This window comes from Rhinoraja longicauda, chromosome 8 (genome assembly GCF_053455715.1).
Source record: "Rhinoraja longicauda isolate Sanriku21f chromosome 8, sRhiLon1.1, whole genome shotgun sequence".
Taxonomy (NCBI): domain Eukaryota; kingdom Metazoa; phylum Chordata; class Chondrichthyes; order Rajiformes; family Arhynchobatidae; genus Rhinoraja; species Rhinoraja longicauda.
The window spans coordinates 4,766,622-4,793,723 of NC_135960.1; the positions used below are offsets into that span (position 1 = coordinate 4,766,622).

Below are 27,102 nucleotides of genomic sequence, written 5' to 3' on the forward strand. Positions count from 1 at the left end.
ACTCACTTTTACATTTGCAATAACCCAAAATATTAACCCATTTGCTTCTCTGTAAAGATGCTGCTAGACCTGCTCAGAATCTGGTATATCCAGCATCTTTTTAGTTTAGATCATTGTCACCTGTGCCGAGGTACAGTGAAAAGACTTTCGTTGTACGCCAACCAGTCAGCAGAAAGACAATGCATGATTACAATCGAGCCATTTAGATAGAGATAAATGATAAAGGGAAAAACGTGAATAACGTTTAGTGCAAGATAAAGTCCAGTGAAGTCCGATCAAAGATAATCCAAGGCTTTTAGCTTTTCACTTCCCGCGGTCATTAATCACATACTGAAGTTTTGTTTAGTTTAGAGCAAGGGTTCCCAACCTGGGGTAAACTTACCCCCAGGGGGGTAAATTTGAACAAAATAATAATGTTACAATCAGTATTTTTAAATTTCCCCTTTGTCGGTTGTTTTATTATGGTAGAAGTGTAAACTCAAATTACTGAACAAAACAGGGTGGGGGTAAATTTACTTTCGAAACGTTGCCAGGGGTAAACGGGACAAAAAAGGTTGGGAACCCCTTGGCTTAGAGATACAGCGCGGAAACAGGCCCTTTGGCCTACCCAGTCCGCACCAAGCAGCGATCCCTGCACACCGCAAACCGCATTGAACGGTTGGAGCTGCGGTTGGACTCATTCTGGAGCATCCACGAGGCTGAGAAGGTCGTGGATGGCACGTATAGTGAGTTGGCCACACCACAAGTAAAAGATAAGCGGACAGAAAGGAAACGGGTGGCCACTAGCCAGCGTAGCGGTAGGCAGGTAGTGCAGGAGTCCCCTGCGGTCATCTCCCTCCTAAACAGATATGCCATTTTAGATACTGTTGGGGGAGATGCCTCATCAGGGGAAGGCAGCAGCAGCCAAGTTCATGGCACCGTGGGTGGCTCTGCGGCAAAAGAGGGGAGGAAAAAGAGTGGAAGGGCAATAGTGATAGGGGATTCAATTGTAAGGGGAATAGATAGGCGTTTCTGCGGCCGCAAACGAGACTCCAGGATGGTATGTTGCCTCCCTGGTGCAAGGGACAAGGATATCTCTGAGCGGCTGCAGGACATTCTGAAGGGGGAGGGGGAGCAGCCAGTTGTCGTGGTGCACGTTGGCACCAACGATTTAGGTAAAAAACGGGATGAGGTCCTACAAGGTGAATTTAGAGAGCTAGGAGATAAACTAAAAAGTAGGACCTCAAAGGTAATAATCTCTGGATTACTACCAGTGCCACGTGCTAGTCAGAGTAGGAATAGGAGGATATTTCAGATGAATACGTGGCTTGAAAAATGGTGCAAGGGGGAGGGATTCAAATTTTTATGACATTGGAACCAGTTCTGGGAGAGGTGGGGCCAGTACAAACAGGACGGTCTGCACCTGAGCTGGAATGGAACCAATGTCCTAGGGGGAGTGTTTGCTAGTGCTGTCGGGGAGGATTTAAACTAATGTGGCAGGGGGATGGGAGCTGGAGCAGAGAGACAGAGGGGTGTGAAATGAGGGTAGAAGCAACAGGTAGCAAGGTGAAAAGTAAAAGTGGCAGGCAGACAAATCCAGGGCAAAAATCAAAAAGGGCCACTTTTCAACATAATCGTACAAGGGGTAAGAGAGTTGTAAAAACAAGCCTGAAGGCTTTGTCTCAATGCAAGGAGTATACGTAATAAGGTGAATGAATTAAATGTGGAGATAGTTATTAATGATTATGATATAGTTGGGATTACGGAGACATGGCTCCAGGGTGACCAAGGCTGGGAGCTCAACATCCAGGGATATTCTATATTCAGGCGGGATAGACAGAAAGGAAAAGGAGGTGGGGTAGCGTTACTGGTTAGAGAGGAGATTAAAGCAGTGGAAAGGAAGGACATTAGCTTGGAGGAAGTGGAATCGATATGGGTAGAGCTACGAAACACTAAGGGGCAGAAAACGCTAGTGGGAGTTGTGTACAGGCCACCTAACAGCAGTAGGAAGGTTGGGGATGGCATCAAGCAGGAAATTAGAAATGCATGCACTAAAGGCGCAGCAGTTATAATGGGTGACTTCAATCTACATATAGATTGGGTGAACCAAACTGGCAGGGGTGCTGAGGAAGAGGATTTCTTGGAATGTTTGAGAGATGGTTTTCTAAACCAACATGTCGAGGAACTAACGAGAGAACAGGCCATTCTAGACTGGGTATTGAGTAATGAGGAAGGGTTAGTTAGCAGTCTTGTTGTGCGAGGCCCCTTGGGCAAGAGTGATCATAATATGGTAGAGTTCTTCATTAGGATGGAGAGTGACAAAGTCGATACAGAAACAAGTGTTCTGAACTTAAAGAAAGGTAACTTTGAGGGTATGAGGCGTGAATTGTCCAAGATAGACTGGCGATTGGTGCTGAAAGGGTTGGCGGTGGACATGCAATGGAAGGCATTTAAAGGTCGCATGGATGAACTACAACAAGTGTTCATCCCAGTTTGGCAAAAGAACAAACCAGGAAAGGTAGTGCATCCATGGCTAACAAGGGAAATCAAGGATAGTATTAAAACAAAAGATGAAGCATACAGATTAGCCAGAAAAAGTAGCATACCAGAGGACTGGGAGAAATTCAGAGTCCAGCAGAGGAGGACAAAGGGCTTAATTAGGAAAGGGAAAATAGATTATGAGGGAAAACTGGCAAGGAACATAAAAACAGAGTGCAAAAGCTTTTATAGATATGTCAAGAGAAAAAGATTAGTTAAGGCAAATGTAGGTCCCTTGCAGTCGAAAACAGGTGAATTGATCATAGGGAACAAGGAGATGGCAGACCAATTGAACAAATACTTTGGTTCTGTCTTCACTAAGGAAGACATAAACCATCTGCCGGAAATAGCGGGGGACCGGGGGTCTAATGAGATGGAGGAACTGAGGGAAATCCAGGTTAGTCGGGAAGTGGTGTTAGGTAAATTAAATGGATTAAAGGCAGATAAATCCCCAGGGCCAGATAGGCTGCATCCCAGAGTGCTTAAGGAAGTAGCCTCAGAAATAGTGGATGCATTAGTGATAATTTTTCAAAACTCTTTAGATTCTGGAGTAGTTCCTGAGGACTGGAGGGTAGCTAATGTAACCCCACTTTTTAAAAAGGGAGGGAGAGAGAAAACGGGGAATTATAGACCAGTTAGCCTAACATCGGTAGTGGGGAAAATGCTAGAGTCAGTTATTAAAGATGTGATAGCATTACATTTGGAAAGTGGTGAAATCATCGGACAAAGTCAGCATGGATTTACCAAAGGCAAATCATGTCTGACGAATCTTATAGAATTTTTCGAGGATGTGACTAGTAGAGTGGATAAGGGAGAACCAGTCGATGTGTTATATCTGGACTTTCAGAAGGCCTTCGACAAGGTCCCACATAGGAGATTGGTGTACAAACTTAAAGCACACGGTATTGAGGGTTCAGTGTTGAGGTGGATAGAAAATTGGTTGGCGGACAGGAAGCAAAGAGTAGGAATAAACGGGTCCTTTTCGGAATGGCAGGCAGTGACTAGTGGGGTACCGCAAGGCTCAGTGCTGGGACCCCAGTTATTTACAGTGTATATTAATGATTTGGACGAGGGAATTGAATGCAACATCTCTAAGTTTGCGGATGACACGAAGCTGGGTGGCAGTGTTAGCTGCGAGGAGGATGCTAGGAGGCTGCAGAGTGACTTGGATAGATTAGGCGAGTGGGCAAATGCATGGCAGATGCAATATAACGTGGATAAATGTGAGGTTATCCACTTTGGCGGCAAGAACAGGAAAGCAGAGTATTACCTGAATGGTGACCGATTGGGAGAAGGGGAGATGCAACCTGACCTGGGTGTCATGGTGCACCAGTCATTGAAAGCAAGCATGCAGGTGCAGCAGGCAGTGAAGAAAGCGAATGGTATGTTGGCATTCATAGCAAGAGGATTTGAGTTTAGGAGCAGGGAGGTTCTGCTGCAGTTGTACAGGGCCTTGGTGAGACCGCACCTGGAGTATTGTGTGCAGTTTTGGTCTCCTAACCTGAGGAAAGACGTTCTTGCCTTAGAGGGAGTACAGAGAAGGTTCACCAGATTGATCCCTGGGATGGCGGGACTTACATATGAGGAAAGACTGGATAGACTGGGCTTGTACTCGCTGGAATTTAGAAGACTGAGGGGGGATCTTATAGAAACATATAAAATTGTTAAGGGGTTGGAGAGGCTAAATGCGGGAAGATTGTTCCCGATGTTGGGGGAGTCCAGAACCAGGGGTCACAGCTTAAGGATAAGGGGGAAGTCTTTTAGGACCGAGATGAGAAAACATTTCTTCACACAGAGAGTGGTGAGTCTGTGGAATTCTCTGCCACAGAAGGTAGTTGAGGCCAGTTCATTGGCTATATTTAAGAGGGAGTTAGATGTGGCCCTTTTTGCTAAAGGGATCAGGGGTATGGAGAGAAGGCAGGTACAGGCTACTGAGCTGGATGGCCTACTCCTGCACCTATTTTCTATGTTTCTATGTTTCTAAACAACCAACAAACCTGTACGTCTTTGAAGTTCTCCCTGTGATTCCCAGGACTGTGCGCCCTGTCGCTAACCTCCGCAACATTGCTACATTTCCCTCCACTCCTTTACCGTGAGGAAAGCCACAAGTCTTCTCACCGCACTTGGGAGCATACCTGCATTGGAACGGAGCCCGCATGTTGTGCATAGAAGGCCTGAGCCTGAGCCTGAGCCTGAGGCTTGGAATACATGGAGGAATACATCGGCACATCGTTCATCAATTTGTTGTACAACTCCAGCGACTCCAAAACCTTCACGTTCAGGTCCGACACCTCAGAGTGCTTCCTGAATGAGAGGACGGAGAGGTCATTCGAGAAGCAGACATTGCATAGAGAGAACACGCAGCAAGAAAATATCATGCATACCACCGGTAGACACAGTGCTGGAGTAACTCAGCAGCTTCAGGGAGCATCTCTGGAGGACATGGACAAGTGACGTTTTGGGTTGAGACTCTTCTTCAGATTAGAAACATAGAAAATAGGTGCTGGAAGAGGTCATTTGGCCCTTCGAGCCAGCACCACCATTCATTGTGATTATGGCTGATCATCCACAATCAGTAACCTGTGCCTGCCTTCTCCCCATATCCCTTGATTCCGCTAGCCTTTAGAGCTCCATTTAACTCTCTTTTAAATCCATCCAGTGAATTGGCCTCCACTGCCTCCTGTGGCAGAGAATTCCACAAATTCACAACTCTCTGGATGAAAAAGTTTCTTCTCACCCCAGTTTTAAATGGCCTCCTCTTTATTCTTAGACTGTGGCCCCTGGTTCTGGATTCCCCCAACATTGGGATTTTTTTTCCTGCATCTAGCTTGTCCAGTCCTTTTACAATTTTATACGTCTCTCTAAGATCCCCTCTCATCCTTCTAAACTCCGGTGAATGCAAGCCCAGTCTTCCCAATCTTTCCTCGTATGACAGTCCCGCCATCCCAGGGATTAACCTCGATTGGGAGTGAAGAAAAGAAACAGGACAAATTGGGGACGGCGACAGATGACTCCAAGGAAGGAAGTTCCCTGATGGGTAGACTGATGGCTTGGGACATGTGAGAGCCCCGATATGTTGGGGCAGTTGCTGACCCCGATTTGTCCTGTTTTTTTTTCTTTACCCACCAGTGGTAGCCTACTCACCAAAACGTGGAGGGGAGGTGGGCGAGACCAAAAAGATGGGCTGCACCAAATTGTCACCAGCATTAGATGATCTCGGGCAAGGAGCTTTCCTGATACAAGTGTGAGCACAGGTGTAGGGACAGTTGACAGCCCCAATTTTTCTTCACCTCCCAACGGTGGCCTTCCCACCAAAAAGGCGGGAAGGTGGGCCACACCAAAAAGGTGGAGGAGAGGTGGACTACATCAAATGGAGAGGCGGACGACACCAAATTGGCACTGGCGGCTGATGACCTCAGGCAAGGAGGTCCCCCGACAGGCTGACTGATGACTGTGGACAAATGTGAGCCTTGATATAGGGGACAATTCTCCATCACCTTCTCCATCATGGTCTGGTTTAGCTCAGCCATCAAGCATGACATCCGGAGGCTGCAACGAATCGTTCGATCAGCTGAGAAGGTTGTTGGCTGCAATCTCCACCCCCCCCCCCCCCCCCCCCCCCCCCCCCCCCAGCCCCCCATTGACGATCTGTACACTGCAAGGGCCAGGAAGCGAGCGGGCAAGATCATCTCTGACCCCTCTCACCCTGGCCACAATCGCTTTGAAACACTTCCCTCTGGAAGGCGACTCCGGACTGTCAAAGCTGCCACAGCCGGACATAAAAACAACTTTTTCCCCCGCGAGTAGTAGCTCTACTCAACAACCAAAAGTCTGTAGCCTTTTTTTGCTCTGGTGTGTTACTTCATTCACATGTTTGAACTATAATGTTTTATTCTTAACGTTTTTAAGCTATATTCTTAATTGCTTATTGTATGTTCGTGTTGTTACTTGCGAGCGGAGCACCAAGGCACATTCCTTGTATGTGTACATACTTGGCCAATAAACGTATTCAATTCAATTGCTGACCCCAATTTGTTCATTTCCCCACCAGAGATGGAGGAGAGGTGGAGGCCTACACCAAAGGATGGGTGGGCTGCACCAGAGATGGAGGAGACGATCGAACGGAAAGGTGTCAGGAACAGATTATTTGAAAGAGGGGTTTTCTTTCGGCTTGGATTCCTACCTGTCTATTTCTTCGAGCTTTTCATCAATAATTGGTCCCATTTGTTGGCAGACGTCTGGGAGGGGGGTGGGGGGGTGGGGGGGGGGAGGGGAAGAAGATACAAGACAAATAAATCTACAGGTCTACTGCCAAAAAATGAAAGAGAGAAAGACACAAATTTGCCAGCACACCCAGTTAATGTGTTTGCAAGGTCAGGGGCTTGCAAGAAATAATCCCACAAACCAGATATAGGGTCTTGACCTGAAACATCAGCAATTCATCTCACCTTAAACCCATGTCCTCTGGTTCTTGACCCCTCTGCTCTGGGTAAAAGGCTCTGTTCTTTCACCCAATCTATTCCCCTCATGATTTTATGCAACTCTATAAGATCACTCCTCAGCCTCCTGTGCTCCATGGAAGCAAGTCCCAGCCTGCCCGACCTCTCCCTACAGCTCAGCCCCTCGAGTCCTGGCAACATCCTCGTTAAAAAAATGTTGAGAATTTAGTTTATTGTCTTCTGCAAAAAGCTTTTGTGGCGTGCTAACCAGCCAGCGGAAACACGATACACGATTACAATCGAGCCGTCCACAGTGTACAGATACATGATAAAGGGAACGACGAGAATAACATGTAGTGTAAGATAAAGTCCAGTAAAGTCTGATTATACAGTCTGAGTGTCTCCAATGAGGTTGATCGTAGTTCAGCATTGCTCTCTAGTCGAGGTACACAATAGACAATAGGTGCAGGAGGAGGCCATTCGGCCCTTCGAGCCAGCACCGCCATTCAATGTGATCATAGCTGATCATTCCCAATCAGTACTCCGTTCCTGCCTTCTCCCTATACCCCCCTGACTCCGCTTTCCTAAAGAGCTCTATCCAGCTCTCTCTTGAATGCATTCAGAGCATTGGCCTCCACTGCCTTCTGAGGCAGAGAATTCCACAGATTCACAACTCTCTGACTGAAAAAGTTTTTCCTCATCTCCGTTCTAAATGGCCTACCCCTTATTCTTAAACTGTGGCCCCTGGTTCTGGACTCCGCCAACATTGAGAACATGTTTCCTGCCTCTAACGTGTCCAACCCCTTAATAATCTTATACGTTTCGATAAGATCCCCTCTCATCCTTCTAAATTCCAGTGTATACAAGCCTAGTCGCTCCAGTCTTTCAACATATGACAGTAGGATGATTCAGTTGCCTGGGAAGAAACTGCCCCCGAATCTGGACGCGTGCGTTTGTACACTTCGGCACCTCTTGCCTGATGAGTTTTAGGGAGAATTTCAGTCTGCGACTAACGACCTTGGGAGGTGAAAAACCAAAAGAACGTTGGATAAACCTGCTCAGCAGGTAGACCAGCATATTTAAAGAGAAGAAAATGTGTTGATATTTCAGGTTATTGCAAATGTAAAAGTGAGAAAACGCAATGTTGGAGTAACAAGCAGTCCAGCCAGCATCTATGGAGGGAATGGACAGGTGAAATTTTGGGTCAGGACCAAGTGAACAAGTAAGTAAAAGAAATCCTAGTCTCGCTACCAACTCTCTCCTCTCTGTCCTATCAGTTCCATCAAGGAGGGACACAAACCGCTGGAGTAACTCAGCAGGTCAGGCATCATCTCTGGAGAACATAGAAAATAGGTGCAGGAGTAGGCCATTCGGCCCTTCGAACCTGCACCGCCATTCAATATGATCATGGCTGATCATCCAACTCAGTATCCCGTACCTGCCTTCTCTCCATACCCCCTGATCCCTTTAGCCACAAGGGCCACATCTAACTCCCTCTTAAATATAGCCAATGAACTGGCCTCAACTACTTTCTGTGGCAGTTTTAACTGGGGTGAAATGGGCGGTAGCATATAGAAGGAAGTATCGACATTTTAAGGCAGAGATAGATTCTTGATTAGTACGTGGGTCAAGGGCAATGGGGAGAAGGCAGGAGAATGGGGCTGAGAGCGAAAGATAGGTCAGCCATGATTGAATGGCGGAGTAGACTTGATGGGCCAAACGGCCTAATTCTGCTCCTATAATATGAAGTAATTATTAAACACGTCACCAGTAACCATGGGTGGCAAATCTGTGGACCTCTTTACTACAGAAGGCTGTAGCGGTCAAGTCAGTGACATGGATAGGTGACATTTCTGGTCGGGACCCTTCTTACCCGTACGGTCTGAAGGACCTGACTCGTGTGGGTTTTCACACTTCTGTACCCTTTGTCCGATGGGAGAGGCGAGAAGAGGGAGTGTCTGGGGTGAGACTGGTCCTTGTTATGCTGTCGGCCTTGCCTTAAGGCGGGTTACCTTCTAAATGTAGCAGTTCGGCCGAGTCTGGCCGCTGATCGGTGGGAATGGCATTCTGGAGCAGCTGTAGTACCTGGTCCATCTTTTCCTGCAAAATCAAAACGATGTTACACACGGCACTAGCATGGCCAACCCAAACACTTCCACGCGGCTAAACATTCCAGACACAAGGAACTGCAGACGCTGGTTTACAAAGAAAAAGACACAACGTGATGGAGTAACTCAGCGGGTCATCAGGCAGCATCTCTGGAGAACATGGACGGGTGACATTCAGTCTCCAGGGTCCCGTTGCAACATGTCTCCTGTACATGTTCTCCAGAGATACTGCCTGACCACATTTTCACGAGCTACACATTTCTGACTATCCAAATTTGGTTGGGTCTGGGTCAAAATACTGGGGTAACTCAGCGGGTCGACACAGACACCGTGGGCCGAAGGGCCCGTTACTGTGCTGTACATTTCTATGTTTCTATCAAAATGTCATCCAAATCCTACAAGATGTTGAGCATCACATTGTGATCTTCCGTTTCCCTGCTAAACCATCACCTTTTGTTCCATTCTCATAATTATTCTCCCAAAGAATAGTTCGGCTTTTAAAAGTCTAGTTTGGTCTGATTTGATCGTGGCTGCTTGATTAAAACGGGAGACCATTAATGCAACGCAGTAATAAATATTTTAATTTAAATTAATAAAGGGGCGGCACGGTGGCGCGGCGGTAGAGTTGCTGCTTTACAGCACCACAGAACCGGGTTCGATCCTGACTGCGGGTGCTGTCTGTGCGGAGTTTTACGTTCTCCCCGAGACCTGCGTGGGTTTTCCCTGCGATCTCCGGTTTCCTCCCACACTCCAAAGACGTAATGGTTTGTAGGTTAGTTGGCTTGGTGTAGTTGTTAAATTGTGCCTAGTGTGTGTGCGTGTGTGTGTAGGATATTGCAAGTGCGCGGGAGTCGGTGGTCGGCGCGGACTCGGTGGGCCGAAGGGCCCATTTCCGTGCTGTATCTCTAAACGAAACTAAACATTAAACTCTAAAACTTTTGCATGAGTTAAGGAGCTCGTTAAAAGAACAAGGGGGAAGCTCTGGGAAGAAATTCACGAGGTCAGAGCACTAGGTCCAGCAAAGTGGAAGGCACTGAGGTGGGAGTATTGAGGAAATATTTGCAAGGATGTTGCCAGGACTCGAGGGCCTGAGCTATAGGGAGAGGTTGGGAAGACTAGGACCTTACCCCATGGAGCATAAGAAGATGAGGGGCAGTTGGCTTGTACTCGCTGGAATTTAGAAGATTGAGGGGGGATCTTATAGAAACTTACAAAATTCTTAAGGGGTTGGACAGGCTAGATGCAGGAAGATTGTTCCCGATGTTGGGGAAGTCCAGAACAAGGGGTCACAGTTTAAGGATAAGGGGGAAGTCTTTTAGGACCGAGATGAGAAAGTGTTTTTGCACACAGAGAGTGGTGAATCTGTGGAATTCTCTGCCACAGAAGGTAGTTGAGGCCAGTTCATTGGCTATATTTAAGAGGGAGTTAGATGTGGCCCTTGTGGCTAAAGGGATCAGGGGGTATGGAGAGAAGGCAGGTACGGGATACTGAGTTGGATGATCAGCCATGATCATATTGAATGGCGGTGCAGGCTCAAAGGGCCGAATGGCCTACTCCTGCACCTATTTTCTATGTTTCTATGTCTTATAGAGTTGTACAAGATCAGATGGGAATAGATGGGGTCTTCTTTTACTCAGAATAGGGAAAATCAAGATCCAGGAGATATAGGTTTAAGGTGAAAGGGGAAAGATTTTATAGGAACTTTTCCCACACAGAGAGTGGTGGCTATCTGAAACGAAAAGCCAGAAAAGGACATTGAGGCAGGTACTATTACAACATTTACAATGATATTTGGACAGGTACATGCATGTACAGGAAAGGTTTAGAGGGATATGGGCCAAATGCAGGCAGGTAGGACTAGTGCAGATGGGTCACGTTTGTTGGCATGGGCAACTTGGGCCAAAGGGCCCGCTTCCACACTGTGGAACTCTATGGGTGTAAATGCAAGAGGGAAGTGGAAGACAGAGCACTGTGTTGATGCTTGACGTTAAGGTTCATACGGGAAATGCAGCATCCTGTCAAAAGATTCCAGAAGCCGAACAACATCCAGTGGGAACACCCATTTCCCCCAGGTAAATGAAGGGGGAAATATAAGTACTGAAATCCAAACAAATTCCACATACCTCATCTATATAGACTGGCTCAGGCTCAGAAGGCTGGGTTTCTTGGACGGTCGGCTCCTCTGGCACCACTTCTTTCTCTGGAATCAGTACAGAACAAATGGATGCACACGAGTAATTGCAATAGAAAATAGACAATAGGTGCAGGAGGAGGCCATTCGGCCCTTCGAGCCAGCACCGTCATTCAATGTGATCATGGCTGATCATTCTCAATCAGTACCCCGTTCCTGCCTTCTCCCCATACCCCCTGACTCCGCTATCCTTAAGAGCTCTATCTAGCTCTCTCTTGAATGCATTCAGAGAATTGGCCGCCACTGCCTTCTGAGGCAGAGAATTCCACAGATTCACAACTCTCTGACTGAAAAAGTTTTTCCTCATCTCAGTTCTAAATGGCCTACCCCTTATTCTTAAACTGTGGCCCCTTGTTCTGGACTCCCCCAACATTGGGAACATGTTTCCTGCCTCTTACGTGTCCAACCCCTTAATAATCATATACGTTTCGATAAGGTCTCCTCTCATCCTTCTAAATTCCAGTGTATATAAGCCTAGTCGCTCCAGTCTTTCAACAGAGTTTTAGGTGTGCACTAGGCTATTCCACTGTGCTGGTCTCAGTACAAGCTCCGTATTGCTCAATGCACGTCATGTACGGCTCCACTGGCAAAGCTCACTTCAGAGTGAAACCTCAGCCCTGAGGATACAAAGCACTGGAGTACCTCAACAGGCCAGGAAGAATCTCTGGAGAACATGGGTCTCGACCCGAAATGGCACCACCTGTCTTTCTTCAGACTGGAGAAGGGTCTCAACCCAAAACACCACCTGCCGTGTTCTCCAGAGATTCTGCCTGACCTGTTGTGGTGTACACGTGACTATAAACTAAACTGAACTAGACCAGCGCTTTGTATCCATTTGTGTATTAACCAGCACCTTCAGTTCTTTGTTTCTACATCTCAAGTCTGAGAGCTGGTTCAGGCAATCACAAAGTACGGCAGTACAGAGGCGGAGCGGTGGAGTTGCTGCCTCACGGCGCCAGAGACCCGGGTTCGATCCTGACTGTACCGAATTTGCACATTCTCCCTGTGACCACGTGCGTTTTCTCCGGGTGCTCCGGTTTCCTCCCACACTCCAAAGACGTACAGGTTTGTAGGTTGTGCAGGAAAGAACTGCAGATGCTGGTTTAAATCGAAGGTAGACATAAAATGCTGGAGTAACTCAGCGTGCCGGGCAGCATCTCAGGAGAGAAGGAATGAGTGACATTTTGGGTTGAGACCCTTCTTCAGACTGATGTCAGGGGAGGGAGCGGGAAGCCCCGCCCCCTCCCCGACATCAAACTGAAGAAGGGTCTTGACACGAAACGTCACCTATTCCTTCTTTCCCGAGATGCTGCCTGACCCGCTGAGTTACTCCAGCATTTTATGTCTACCCCAGATTTGCAGGTTAATTGGCTTTGGAAAGCTGGTAAAATTGACCCTAGCGTGTGTAGGTCAGTGTACGGGGGTGATCACTGGTTGGCAAGGACTTGGTGGGCCGCAGGGCCCGTTTCCATGCTGTAAATCTAAAGTCTAAAGTAGGAGAGAGGACACAAACCAGACAAGGCTTGGACAAGCACTTGCACTGCTACAGAAAGGTTAAGCCCCGGGATGGCAGGACTGTCATACGAGGAAAGATTGGAAAGACTGGGCTTTTATTCACTGGAGTTTAGAAGGATGAGAGGGGATCTTATAGAGACGTATAAAATGATGAAAGGACTGGACAAGCTAGATGCAGGAAAAATGTTCCCAATGTTGGGCGAGTCCAGAACCAAGGGCCACAGACTAAGAATAAAGGGGAGACCATTTAAAACTGAGGTGAGAAAAACCCTTTTCACCCAGAGAGTTGTGAATTTGTGGAATTCTCTGCCACAGAGGGCAGTGGAGGCCAATTCACTGGATGAATTTAAAAGAGAGTTAGATAGAGCTCTAGGGGCCAGCGGAATCAAGGGATGTGGGGAGAAGGCAGGCACAGGTTACTGATTGTGGATGATCAGCCATGATCACAATGAATGGCAGTGCTGGCTCGAAGGGCCAAATGGCCTCCTCCTGCAACTATTTTCTATGTTTCTAAAGTAAAGTCTGTGACCGCATGGATTGATAGATTAGTTGACTGCTGTGGATCACCACAAATACAGGAGAGTGGTAGGGGAATCAGGGAAGGGATGGATGTGGGGAGTTAATAGGCATGCCCAGAATGAATTGTTGAAGAAAATAAATGGTGGAATAGGGTGACACTGAGGACTGGCATAGACTCTATGGGCTGCTAATGAGGATATGAAAAAAACAAAAACTAGGAAGACAGGTAGACCCACGGATGGGGCCAACTCCGAAATAACTCAGTCGCCATTTGGATTAGGTGGCAATTGGGATGGCCAATAGATGCTGACCTGGTGAACAACTAAACAATGTTTACTTAATTCAGAAAGATCCCACGAGTGTCTGAATCAGAACATTGAACTTCTTCCAAAACATTTCTACACTGTTGGGGAGGGTTTATCAATCAATCCATCTTTGTATCTTTTATCAGAGCATTTAAGTTGCAGCAACCAACATATACATGCCACTAATACGGGGGCTATTGTCAGCTTTAATCTTTATCTTAGCCATGAATCTTAAGCATTGTTAGTCAGGACGGCCACGGTGGCGCAGCGGTAGAGTGGCTGCCATACATCGCTTGCAGCGCCGGAGACCCAGGTACGATCCCGACTAAGGGTGCTGACTGTACGGAGTTTGTACGTTCTCCCTGTGACCGCGTTGGTTTTCTCCGAGATCTTCGGTTTCCTCCCACACTCCAAAGACGTGCAGGTTGGTAGGTTAATTGGCTTGGTATAAGTGTAAATTGTCATAGAGTGTGTAGGATAGTGCGGGGATCACTGATCGGTGCGGGCTCGGTGGGCTGAAGGGCCTGTTTCCGTGCTGTATCTCTAAGCTAAACTAAACAAGTCTCTCTGTGCCGTCACACGTCCTACTGACTTCCCACGATGAGGTAAAGACAATAATTACATGAAGAGTCAGTTCCGCTTACCTGGCTCAGGGTCTGCATTCAGGCTGGTCGACACAAAATTGGAAGGGAAAAGCCCAACACCTCTTTTGGTCTCTCCTTTCCACCAATTAGGGTCACTACATAAAACAGCAGAACAGGTACAATGTAAATACAGAAGCATGGATGTTAGGAACATTTTTACTCTGGACGAATAGTTACCTCCATTCCCTTTATCCCGAATCTGTACACTGTGGACGGCTCGTTTGTAATCATGAATTGTCTTTCCGCTGACTGGTTAGCAAGCATAAAATAAGCTTTTGACTGTGCCTCGGTACACGTGACAATAACTAAACTAAATACTATTCCCCTTATCCCGTATCTGTACACTGTGGACGGCTTGGTTATAATCATGTGTAGTCTTTCCGCTGACTGGTAAGCATGCGACAAAAAAGCTTCTCACAGTACCTCGGTACACGTGACATTGAACTAAACTGAACTACCAGGGTTTAGAAGGGAAGGTGACACAGGATCGCTACTTACTGGATGCTCTCTACTCTGGCTTGGAACGTTATCACCGAACATTCACAGTCACTGGGGCAAAAATCGTGGATGTTCCAAGCTAAGAACGCAAGGTCTACCACAGCTCAAGGCCACAGTTCTCCATCACACCTGCAGGGCAGTCAGTGTAGGACGGGCATGAAATGTTTTCCTTGATTGTGATGCCCACATTACAAGTCACTTATGGTCGAGTCAGTTTTTTTTAGGAGATGCGGGGATCGCTGGTCGCCGCGGACCCGGTGGGCCGAAAGGGCCTGTTTCCGCACTGTATCTCTAAACCAAACTACACTAAATCTTGGTCTGAATGGATAGTTTATTCATTAAATGAAATAAAAGCATTTCAATGCAGGAAACTTCATCAAAAGCAACTGCAGATTAAATGGAATAGTGCAACCTCCTTAGAGGTACAACGTGGAAACAGGCCCTTCGGGCCACCGAGTCCGTGCTAACTAGCGATCCCCGCACACTAGCTTCGGTATTTGACAACAAGCATCATCATTCAAAACTCATAAAAAAAATCTACCAATTAAAAAAAAAATTAGGCAACCTAAAATATGTACATTATAAGTGGAATGATTAGCGATAGGACTGGAGCACAACAGCTTATAAACACTTCACTATTCAAAGATATCGTGGTTGATCTACAAAGAATATAGAACAGTACAGCACATGAAAAGATGTGTAATAAGGGATGGGCACTTTGCAGCCAGTCCAGCAGAGAGAGCCTTCACAAAAATATCAAGTTGCATTAGAGAAATGACATCAGTCTGAAGAAGAGTCTCGACCCGAAACGTCACCCATTCCTTCTCTCCCGAGATGCTGCCTGACCCGCTGAGTTACTCCAGCATTTTGTGCCCCGCCCCTTGACATCCGTCTGAAGAAGGGTCTCGACCTGAAACGTCACCCATTCCTTCTCTCCCAAGATGCTGCCTGACCTGCTGAGTTACTCCAGCATTTTGTGAATAAATACCTTCGATTTGTACCAGGATCTGCAGTTATTATTTTCTTATACTTCAGTCTGAAGAAGGGTCTCTACCCGAAACGTCACCCATTCCTTCTCCCCACAGTTGCTGCCTGTCCCGCTGAATTACTCCAGCATTTTGGTCCATCTTTGGTAGACACCAAAATCATAGCGATGATTACGATATATGTACGAAGGAACTGCAGTGCAGATGCTGGTTTAACAGCAACTGCAATTCCTTCATACACATATAGTATGATTTTACTGGATTGTATGCAAAACAAAGAATTTCACTGTGCCTAGGTACATGTGACAATAACGTATCATTGAGCCCATAGAGTCAGACTGGATTGGTGACATTTCAGGTCAGGACCCTTCTTCAGATCAGCTCCCAACCCAAAACATCAACTATCCATGTTCTCCAAGGACGCTGCCTGACCTGCTGAGTTACTCCAGCACTTTGTCTTTTTTTTTTTTGGTAAACCAGTCACTGCAGTTCCTCGTTTCTACAAGCTGCAATAAAGCTTTCAAAGAATATCAAGATTGACAAATCACGTTAGTTCCAAACGTACCTGTCATCTAAAATGGTTATTATCTCCCCTGCTTTAAAGGTTAGCTCATTGTCTTCAACGGCCTCAAAGTCGTAGAGAGCTCGGACCCCGCGTATCTCAGTCCTGTGGGAGTTCGCCGCGGTCTCAGCTGAAGGATAGAAAGATTTTGTCTCCGTCTGTGGATGCTTCTGTTCTTGTAAAGAAATTTCAATAGCTGTGGAAATGTAAAAAAGCTAATCTAAGAAACAAAATTTTCCTCATTGTCATTCAAATCCAATTACATTTTAGCTTATTCGAGATGCGGGTGGCATGGTGGTGCAGAGGTGGAGTTGCTGCCTTACAGCACCAGAGACCCAGGTTCGATCCTGACTACGGGTGCCTGTCTGTCGAGAGTTTGTACATTCGCCCTGTGATCTGCGTGGGTTTTCTCCGGTTTCTTCTCACACCCCAAAGACGTACAGGTTTGTAGGTTGATTGGCTTGGTATAATTGTAAATTGTCCCTGGTGTGTGTAGTGCAAGTGTGCAAGGATCGATGGTCGGTGCAAACTCGGTGGGCCAAAGGGCCTGTTTCAGCGCTGTATCTCTAAACTAAACTAAAATGTGTTATACAGCATCCGCCCAGAATATATTAGAAACCTTGCACTAGTATCACAAACTTCAAGAGCAGGAAGGAATGAAGTTTAACTCTTCCCATAATAAATAATCTTGTCCACAGTTGGGTTTAGTTAAAATTGAAGAAAATATTGGGGAGGATAAAAAGGGGACTAAAATAGGAATGACTGTAAAAGGTTGGATGATAGTCAATGAGTCAGGCACTAGACAGCCAGCGGATATAATCAAAGGCAGACACAAAATGATGGAGTAACTCAGCGGGTCAGGCAGCATCTCGGGAGAGAAGGAATGGGTGACGTTTCGGGTCAAGACCCTTCTTCAGACTGATGTCAGTGGAGGGGGCGGGGACAAAGATAGAATGTAGTCGGAGACAGGAAGACTAGTGGGAGAACTGGGAAGGGGGAGGGGATAGAGAGAGAAAGCAAGGGCTATTTGAAGTTAGAGAAGGCAATGTTCATACCGCTGAGGTGTATACTACCCAAGCGAAATACGAGGTGTTGTTCCTCCAATTTGCGCTGGGCCTCACTCCGACAATGGAGGAGGCCCAGGACAGAAAGGCCAGATTGGGAATGGGAGGGGGAGTTGAAGTGCTGAGCCACCGGGAGATCAAGTAGGTTAAGACAAACTGAGCCGAGCCTGCGTTTGGTCTCGCCAATGTAGAGAAGTTGACACCTGGAACAGCGGATACAATAGATGAGGTTGGAGGAGGTGCAGATGAATCTCTGCCTCGCCTGGAAAGACTGTTTAGGTCCTTGGATGGAGTTGAGGGGGGTTAAAGGGACAGTGCAAATAATCTCTCTTTGTCCAGCCTGTCAGAAGGTGTCAATTTTATATGATTGTCAATAAAATGCCCTCTCATTCTGCTGCATCATTTCAACTATCTGATAAAGTAAACTAAAATACAATCCTGAATAGTGAAAGGCCTGGATAGAGTGGATGTGGAGAGGATGTTTCCACTAGAGGAAGGGTCCAGGACCAGAGGGCACAGCCTCAGAATAAAAGGACGTTCCCATAGAAAGGGGATGAGGAGGAATTTCTTTAGGGTGGTGAATCTGTGGAACTCATTGCCACAGAAGGCTGTAGAGGTCAAGTCATTGGGTATTTTTAGGGAAGAGATTGACAAGATTCTTAATTAGTCTGGATTTCGGGGTTCTGGGGAGAAGGCAGGAGAATGGGGATTGAGAGGGAAAGATAGGTCAGCCATCATTGAAAGGTGGAATAGACTTGCTGGGCCGAGCGGCCTAATTCTGCTCCTAGAACTTATGAATCCCCATCGACTTTCAGAGCAAAAGTTTCACAATTACTTCATTCCTTACCTTTAGCTAGATCTGTATCTTCAGTTCTATTTTGTGGCGTGCTGCCATTTTTTGATGAACTTGCAGTGCTCTGACTTTGCTGTAGAGAAAATATTGAACATTAGTATTGTTTGCAAAAACAACATTCTCTGCTCCAGTCCCTCCGTGGGGTTGTTTGGCTTCAACATCCATCCTTTCTACCAGGTATCAGCGATGATTTGACTGCAATAGGGAAAGATGGATTTGGGCTCGCTGAAAGAAATTCCTGTTCAATATTCCATTGGCGGTTCAGTGGCATTAATTCACCACACCTGATTCCCAGAATATTTTAAGTCCAACGCCCAGAGGGATATAATCACACAGAAGGGCTGGGAAGAAGAACCGGCTGAAGCCCTTCTTCGGACTCCAAACATCGCCCTAATGTTCATCTGGAATGTTTAACTTGTGCAATTTACATTAGAAAATAGGTGCAGGAGAAGGCCATGCGGCCCTTCGAGCCAGCACTGCCATTCGAAAGACAATAGGTGCAGGAGTAGGCCATTCGGCCCTTCGAACCAGCACCGCCATTCAATAGACAATAGGTGCAGGAATAGGCCATTCGGCCCTTCGAACCAGCAGCACCATTCACTGTGATCATGGCTGATCATCCACAATCAGTACCCCGTTCCTGCTTTCTCCCCATATCCCTTGACTCCGCTATCTTTAAGAGCACTATCTAACTCTCTCTTGAATCGGCCTCCACTGACTTCTGAGGCAGAGAATTCCACAGATTCACAACTCTCTGAGTGAAAAAGTTTTTTCTCATCTCCGTTCTAAATGGCCTACCCCTTATTCTTAAACTGTGGACCCTGGTTCTGGACTCCCCCAACATCGGGAACATGTTTCCTGCCTCGAGCATGTCCAATCCCTTAATAATCTTTTACGTTTCAATAAGATCCCCTCTCATCCTTCTAAATTCCAAGTGATTCCATGATTCAATACGATCATGGCTAATCATCCAAAATCAGCACCCCATTCCTGCTTTCTCCCCGTATCCCTTGATTCCGTTAGCTCTAAGAACCATATCTATGATTGATATATATATATATACATCTGTGATTGATATATTGACATTGATATAAAACAATAAATAAAATAGTGGCACAGTGGCGCAGCAGTAGAGTTGCTGCCTTAAGGCACTTTCAGGGCCTGAGATACAGGTTTGATCCTGACTACGGAGTTTGTACGTTCTCCCCGTGACCTGCGTGGGTTTTCTCCGAGATCTTCGGTTTCCTCCCACACTCCAAAGACGTACAGGTATGTAGGTTAATTGGCTGGGTAAATGTAAAAATTGTCCCTAGTGGGTGTAGGATAGTGTTAATGTACGGGGATCACTGGGCGGCACGGACTTGGTGGGCCGAAAAGGCCTGTTTCCGGCTGTATATATATGATATGATATATGATGATATGATACGGGTGCTGACTGTACGGAGTTTGTTCGTTCTCCCCGTGACCGCGTGGGTTTTCTACGGGATCTTCGGTGTCCTCTCGCGCTCCAAAGACGTACAGGTTTGTAGGTTAATTGGCTTGGTGCAAATGTAAATTGTCCCTAGTGTGTGTAGGATAGTGTTAATGTGTGGGGATCGCTGGTCGGCGTGGACTCGGTGGGCCAAAGGGCCTGTTTCTGCCCTGTATCTCTAAACTAAACTAAAAAAAACTAAAACCAGGGTAATTCCAAAAAGTGTCTGAACCACCAATGGATTATTGTGCAGGAATTTCTTCAGTGAGCCCAACTCTATCTTCTCCGTAGCGCAGTTAAATCATCACTAAAGATACTGGGAATGATGTACGTAGAAACCTTTTACTCCTGAGATGCTGCCTGACCCGCTGAGTTACTCCAGCACTTTGTGTATATCATCTGCTGCTTTCAGATATTGTTTGGAGTTAGACACAAAAATGCTGGAGTAACTCAGCGGGACAGGCAGCATCTCTGGATAGCTGGAATGGGTGACCTTTTGGGTCGAGAGCCTTCTTCAGACTGGAATGAATGTTTTATATCAATGTAATCTGCACAAGTCAAACATTATAGATGAATATTAATTACTTGGGAGAAGCTCAATGGGTTTTACCCTTTTTATAAAAAATCCCCTCGAGTACTGCTCTGTTAAAATTTCCAATATCCAAGCCCAGAAGATAAAGAGGAGTATGAGCTGAGGAATCCACAGATTCCCTTATTATGTGTCTATTTGCTGTAAATGGCTCGATTGTAATCATGTATTGTCTTTTCGCTGACTGGTTAGCACGCAACAAAAGCTTTTCACTGTACACGTGACAATAATCTTACACTCCAACACACACACAGTCACAACCCAAATCAACATTGTTGTTCTTTTATAGCTACTAGAATCAGAATCAAAATCAGAATTACCTTTATTTGTCATCCAAAAAACAGGTCTTTTGGACGAGATTTTGTCACCCACAGTCCAACAATAGAGCAATAAAATAAGCAAATTGCACAACCCCAACCAACACAAAACACAAAACAAAAAGAAACATCCATCACAGTCCCCTCCTCACTGTGATGGAAGGCCAGAATGTCATTTTCTAACAGCATGCCCTCACCAGAACCTTCCCCCCCCCCTCCCCAGGGTAGAAATATCAAAGCCATACTTTTAAGGTGAAAAGGGCAACGTTTAAAGGAGATGTATAAGAAAATAACTGCAGATGCTGGTACATATCGAAGGTATTTATTCACAAAATGCTGGAGTAACTCAGCAGGTCAGGCTGAGACTCATCCGAGATGCTGCCTGACCTGCTGAGTTACTCCAGCATTTTGTGAATAAATATCTTCGGTTTAAAAGAGATGCGTGGGGCAAGCTTTTGGGTGGCACAGGGTAGCAGCAGTAGAGCTCCTGCCTTAGACCCGGGCTCGATCCCGACTACGGGTGCTGTCTGCACGGAGTTTGTCCGTCCTTCCCGTGACCTGCGCAGGTTTTCTCCGAGATCTTCGGTTTCCTCCCACAGTCCAAAGACGTACAGGTTTGTGTGTGTGTAGGCTAGTGTTAATGTGTGGACTCAGTGGGCCGAAGGGCCCGTTTCTGCTCTGTATCTCTGAAACTAAATTATACAGAGGGTGGTGGGTGCGTGGAATGCACCGGAAGAGGTGGTGGAGGCAGATATGATAATAGCGTTTAAGAGGCTCTTGGACAAGCACATGGATGTGTACAGAATGGAACAGAGACAGGTGGACGAGATTAGTTTAGCTTGCCATCATGGTCGGCAAAGACACTGTGGGCTCAAGAGCCTGTTCCCGTGCTGTACTCATCCCACTATCTTTGGCAAAAACAAACTCCAAACCTTCCATTAATGGTGATGCTGAGAGAAAGAATATTTTAAAGTCGGTACCTGAGAGCTGGCTGTAGGAAATGTGACACCATCTTCTTTAAGTTCTTTGATGGTCGCAGTAATAAGACTGAGCTGGGGGTCCTTGTGAAACTCCTCCACCCATTCCACCATTAACGCCTTCAATTTCTCACATACTTTTGGATGAGCCTGCGCGCAAAAGGTAAAGCATGATTAATTAGACTTCTTCTTGCGTATGGCGCGCACACCCTAAAGTTGTAGGTCAAGGGTAGACATCCAGGCCAGGGCAGCATCAGTTGCTGGGTGGATGGCCTTGATGCCACCAGGGAAAAGCCTCAGTGAGCAGTCGTTCACGATGTGTGGGATGGTCTGGTCTGGATATCTGCAGTCGCAAGCAGGGCTGTCTGTCATCCCCCACTTGTGCAGGTGATGGGCTGTTCTTGCATGGAGGGTGCGGATCCAGTTCAGGGTTTGCCATTGCTTGCGATGGAGGTCAAATCCCAGTGGTTTCACTGAGGGGTCTGTGATCACCTCTCCATTGTTGGTGTTGGCATCTTTCCAGGCTCTGTGCCGCTCAGTGTGGTGGGAGCTTGCAACCTTCACGTGGTCCACCCTAATGCAATCAACCCAACGTGCACAATCTAATTAATTAGATTGAGGGGTTAGTATAAGAATTTCATTGTTCAGCTCACTGCAAATACGATGAAGCAGCCATCATAATCATCACGATGTAGCTTTATAGGACTTTGGTCAGGCTGTACATGGTGTATTGTGTGCAGTTCTGGTCACCCAGTCACGGGAAAGATGTGGAGGATTTGGAAAAGGGTGCAGAGGAGGTTTACCAGAATGTTGTAGGAAGGAACTGCCAATGCTGGCTTCAACCAAAGGTAGACACAAAAAGCTGGAACAACTCAGCGGGTCAGCTCTTGAGAAAAGGAATAGGTGACGTTTCGGGTCGAGACCCTTCTTCAGAATGTTGCCTGGATTAGTGGGTACTAGGAACAGGGAGAGGTTGAACAGACTTAAATTGTTTTCCCTGGGAAAATAGAGGTTGCGGGGAGAACGGATAGAAATATATTATGAGGGTTAAGAACAGTTAGACATAGATAGGACAAATTTGGAGGGATATGGACCAAGCGCAGACAGGTGGGACTAGTATAGGTGGGACATATTGGCCGGTGTGGGCAAATTGGGCCGAAGGGCCTGTTTCCACGCTGTATCACTCTATGACTCTATGAGTGGCATAGAACCTTTTCCCCCCATTATGGGGGTACAAAAATCAAATACCAGGGGGCATAGCTTCTAGGTGAGAGGGGCAAAGTTTAAAAGGCGTGCGTGGCAACATTTTTTCTTAAACACAGAGCGCAGTGAGTGCTTGGAACATACTGCAGATATGATAGTCACTTTAGAGACTTTTAGACAGGCATATGGATATGCAGGGAATGGAGGGACATGCGTAATGTGCGGGTAGATGAGTGATGGATATGCCATCATGTTCAACACAGTCATTGTGGGCCGAAGGGCCTGTTCCTGTGCTGTGCAGTTCTAGGTTCCAAAGGCACTTGACTCTTCAAAGTGGCTTGGCCAAACTCTCAACCTTTACCATCACGAAGGATAAGGTCCACATGGGAACCCCATCACCTTTAGGCTCCCCTTCACATTGCAATCTTCTTACATGAAGATACACTGCGGATCCCTCATTGTCGCAGAGACGAAGTCCCCCAAAATCGACTACTCTTGCAGGAACATCATCAGCAGGGACTGCAGCTGCTCGACACCAAGCCTGGTGGGTAATTGGTCGACACAGGCAAGGGGGTTTTATTGAAAGTTAAATGGTGGGCAAAGGCCAGCGATCAAAAGACAGAAGATGCGAGACAAACGGATTGAAGAGTTTGCAAATAGTGAAGCTAGAGAAAGGAATGTAGGTGGAATGTAGGGGAGGAGGGGAGGGGAGAAACAGGGAAAGGAATTGCAACTATTTAACTGGGGTGAAATGGGCGGTAGCGTATAGAAGGAAGTATCGACATTTTAAGGCAGAGACAGATTCTTGATTAGTACGTGGGTCAAGGGCAATGGGGAGAAGGCAGGAGAATGGGGTTGAGAGCGAAAGATAGCCATGATTGAACGGCGGAGTAGACTTGATGGGCCAAACGGCCTAATTCTGCTCCTATAACATGAAATAATTATTAAACACGTCACCATTAACCATGGGTGGCGAATCTGTGGACCTCTTTACCACAGAAGGCTGTAGAGGTCAAGTCAGTGGATACTTTTAAGGCAAAGATAGATAGATTCTTGATTCGTGCATGTGTCAGGGGTTATGGGGAGAAGGCAGGCTAAGAAGGGGAGTTAGGAGGGAGAGATAGATCGGCCATGATTGAATGGCAGAGTAGACTTGATGGGCCACATGGCCTAATTCTGCTCCTATTCCTTATGACCTGATGGTCACTGTTTCAGCCAAAGTTTTGACACAGCGGTCCATGGTACAGGTTCCTCACACCATTGCTTCCTTGAACTTGTGTACAAGTACACGATGTACACATAGATGCACCATTGACACACCCGAGTCTACTGAACCATTCAGGCAATTGTGATCAACGCATTTTCTCTGTTTATTTGCACTTGTAAATGCACCTTAATTCACCATGCAGGGATATGAATGGAAACAGCAATATGACACCACAAATCACGCAAATGAATCATTCAGTTCAATCCTAAAACGCACTTTTATTACCTTACTATATGCAGTTAATAAACTTCCAGCTTCGTTTGTGAAGTCACGAGAACATATTTCAAGGTGGAAAATCTTCCCACAGTTTGAGACGCAGGCTCCTAATAACTGTAAAATTACAGAACAGAGTTGGTTTTTGGTTCAGAAAACAGATGATTAACAGCATATGGTGAATAACTGGAAGGATTTAAAAATGAGCATTTGTAAGCTTCAAAGTAGTTACAGAAAGGCATGAGGAAATGGGCGTCACGGTGGCGCAGCGGTAGAGTTGCTGCCTTACAGCTTCAGAGACCCGGGTTCAATCCTGACTAAGGGGGCTGTCTGTACGGAGTTTGTACGTTCTCCCTGTAACCGCGTGGGTTTTCTCAGGTTGCTCCAGTTACCTCCCACGCTCCAAAGGCATACAGGTTTGTAGCTTAATTGGCTTTGGTAAAATTATAAATCGTGTGTAGGATAGTGCGAGTGTACAGGGTGATTGCTGATCAGCGGACTCAGTGAGCTGATGGGTCTGTATCTCTAAAGTCTAAAGGTCGATCCCGAGGTTACAGTTGTGAATTAGGAGAATGCCAATAGAGCTGGAGAGAACTTGATGAAACTACGGCTCCCTTTGACAAGGTCTTGCTTGGCAGGCTGGCCCAGAAGGTTAAGGTACATGGAATCCAAGGATTCCAAGCCAACCAGATCAAAAATTGGCTTGCCCACAGGAAGCGAAGGATAATGGCACAAAGAAGCTTTTCTGGTGGAAGCCTGTGACTTGTGGTGTAACACAGGGATCGGCGGTGTGATGTTTGCGATATATATTAGTGACTTGGTTATGAATCAAGCTGGTTATGGTCAACCTGAGGAGTATCTTCAGCAACAGACTGGTTCCACCAAGATGTATCACAGAACGCCACAGATCCTTTTTCCCCGTGGCTATAAAACTGTACAACTCCTCCCCCTTCTGTCGTGGGGTAGACTGACTCCCCTTCCACCCCCCCCCCCCCCCCCTCATCATTGCACATCACCAATCCTTTCCACTCGTTACTTTAATTTCATGTTTCATGTATCTTGTGTTTTATGACTGTTGGCAGAACAATTTCCCTCCAGTGATAAATGAAGTTCTATCGTATCGTTTCGTAATATAGGAGGAACAAGACCAAGTGGAACCATTGGGCCCAGCCCTCTCCTACCCCCATCATCCCTCCCTCCCCTTCCCCACTTCCCCTCTCCATCCCCCTCAACCCCCCTTATCCACCTTCCTCCCCCCTCCCTTCCTCCCCCCACCTCCCTCCCCCCCCACCTCCCTCCCTCCTCCCTCCCTAGTAGATTTAAACTTTAAAATGTGAATAACTTTAAAAATATAACACCGATTTCAATAAAAACGACTTGCTTTACCATTAAAGCGATGACAGTGAGTAAGGTGGGCCTACAATTGCCGCGCTATCGTGTACCGTTTTGGCTGTAGATCGATCACAAATAAACAAACAAACGAGTTTTAGTATATAGTTGATCGGCAAGTTTGTGGATGACACTAAAATTGGTGATGCTGTGGAGAGCGGGGAAGGCTACAGTAGGAGATAGGTTGGATGGAAAGTTGGGCCGGATGGAATTTGATTGAGACAAGTTTGAGATGATACATTTTGGAATCCTACGGGAAACACGACAAATACAGTAAATGGTAGGGCGCTAAAGAATGTTGGTGAACAGGGAGATGGTTTAGTTCAAGTCCACAGTTTAGTTTAGTTTAGAAATACAGCGCGGAAACAGGCCCTTCGGCCCGCGCCGACCAGCGATCCCCGCACATTAACACTGTCCAACACCCACTGGGGACAATCTTCACATTTACCGAGGCAATTAACCTACAAACCTGCATGTCTTTGGAGCGTGGGAGGAAACCGAAGATCTCGGAGAAAGCCCACACGGGTCACGGGGAGAACGTACAAACTCCGTGCAGACAGCGCCCGTAGTCGGGATCAAACCCGGGTCTCCGGCGCTGCATTCGTAGTAAGGCAGCAACTCTACCGCTGCGCCACCGTGACTGCCCAGAGTTCTTTGAAAGTGCCATTGCAGGTGGATCGGGGGTTGAAACTAGCACCTGACACGCTGGCCTACCTAGGTCACCGCATAGAATACGAGGGAGGCCAAGTGTGCAAAACGCTGTGCCACATTTGGGAATATTGTGTGCAGTTCTGGTTGCCACACAGTAGAAAGCACGTGGTGGCACTGGAGAGACTGTGTGTGCACCTGGATTGGGGGCAGATAGGATAGCTGGGCTTGTTCTCTCTGGAGCGAAGTATAAGATTATGAGAGATATGCCTTGGATAGATAGTCAACATTATTTGTTCCCCATGGTGGATATTTAAAATACTCTGCCAGAGGAGGTATTGGCATCAAATACAATTACCCCATTTAAGAGGTGTTTAGACACACACTGGTACAGATAAGGCATAAAGGAATGCACTCATAATACAGGCAAGTGGGATTAGTGCATTTGTGTATTTCGTAGGGGCAGCACAGTGGCGCAGCGGTACAGGGCCAGAGACCTGGGTTCGATCCGGACTAAGGGTGCTCCGGTTTCCTCCCACATTCCAAAAACATACAGATTTGTAGGCAAATTCTGTAAATTGTCCCTAGGGCGTAGGATAGAACTAGTGTACGAACCATCGATGGCCGGCGCAGACTCGATGGGCCGCAGGGCCTTTCTCCCCACACTGTATCTCTAAACTAAACCAAGAGCTGATGTGACACCAGCAGCAAAACAAAATGCCTTTACGTTACCAAGTTGGTGCTCAACTGAATGTGTGGGACGGAACCGCAGCTGCTGGTTTGCACCGAAGAAAGATGCAAAAAGGAACAGGTCCTTTTCTCCAGAG

At 46.6% G+C, this 27,102-nt stretch overlaps 1 protein-coding gene across 3 annotated transcripts in view; it reads right to left on the reverse strand.

Annotated features, from left to right (window-relative positions):
- stam2 (signal transducing adaptor molecule (SH3 domain and ITAM motif) 2) overlaps nucleotides 1-27,102 on the reverse strand; it is a 67,911-nt gene that overhangs the window by 9,185 nt on the left and 31,624 nt on the right. Inside the window, exons 4-12 of one of the 3 annotated variants that reach the window (XM_078403288.1) lie at nucleotides 24,251-24,355; nucleotides 21,559-21,705; nucleotides 18,196-18,274; nucleotides 16,288-16,480; nucleotides 14,239-14,333; nucleotides 11,188-11,264; nucleotides 8,969-9,056; nucleotides 6,701-6,755; nucleotides 4,653-4,821 (exon numbers count right to left, since the gene is read on the reverse strand). In XM_078403288.1, coding sequence (XP_078259414.1) covers nucleotides 4,653-4,821; nucleotides 6,701-6,755; nucleotides 8,969-9,056; nucleotides 11,188-11,264; nucleotides 14,239-14,333; nucleotides 16,288-16,480; nucleotides 18,196-18,274; nucleotides 21,559-21,705; nucleotides 24,251-24,355 — 1,008 coding nt within the window. Of the gene's footprint in view, nucleotides 1-4,652; nucleotides 4,822-6,700; nucleotides 6,756-8,968; nucleotides 9,057-11,187; nucleotides 11,265-14,238; nucleotides 14,334-16,287; nucleotides 16,481-18,195; nucleotides 18,275-21,558; nucleotides 21,706-24,241; nucleotides 24,356-27,102 lie in introns of all 3 variants that reach the window. The other 2 variants (XM_078403287.1, XM_078403289.1) reach the window with 2 other exon arrangements.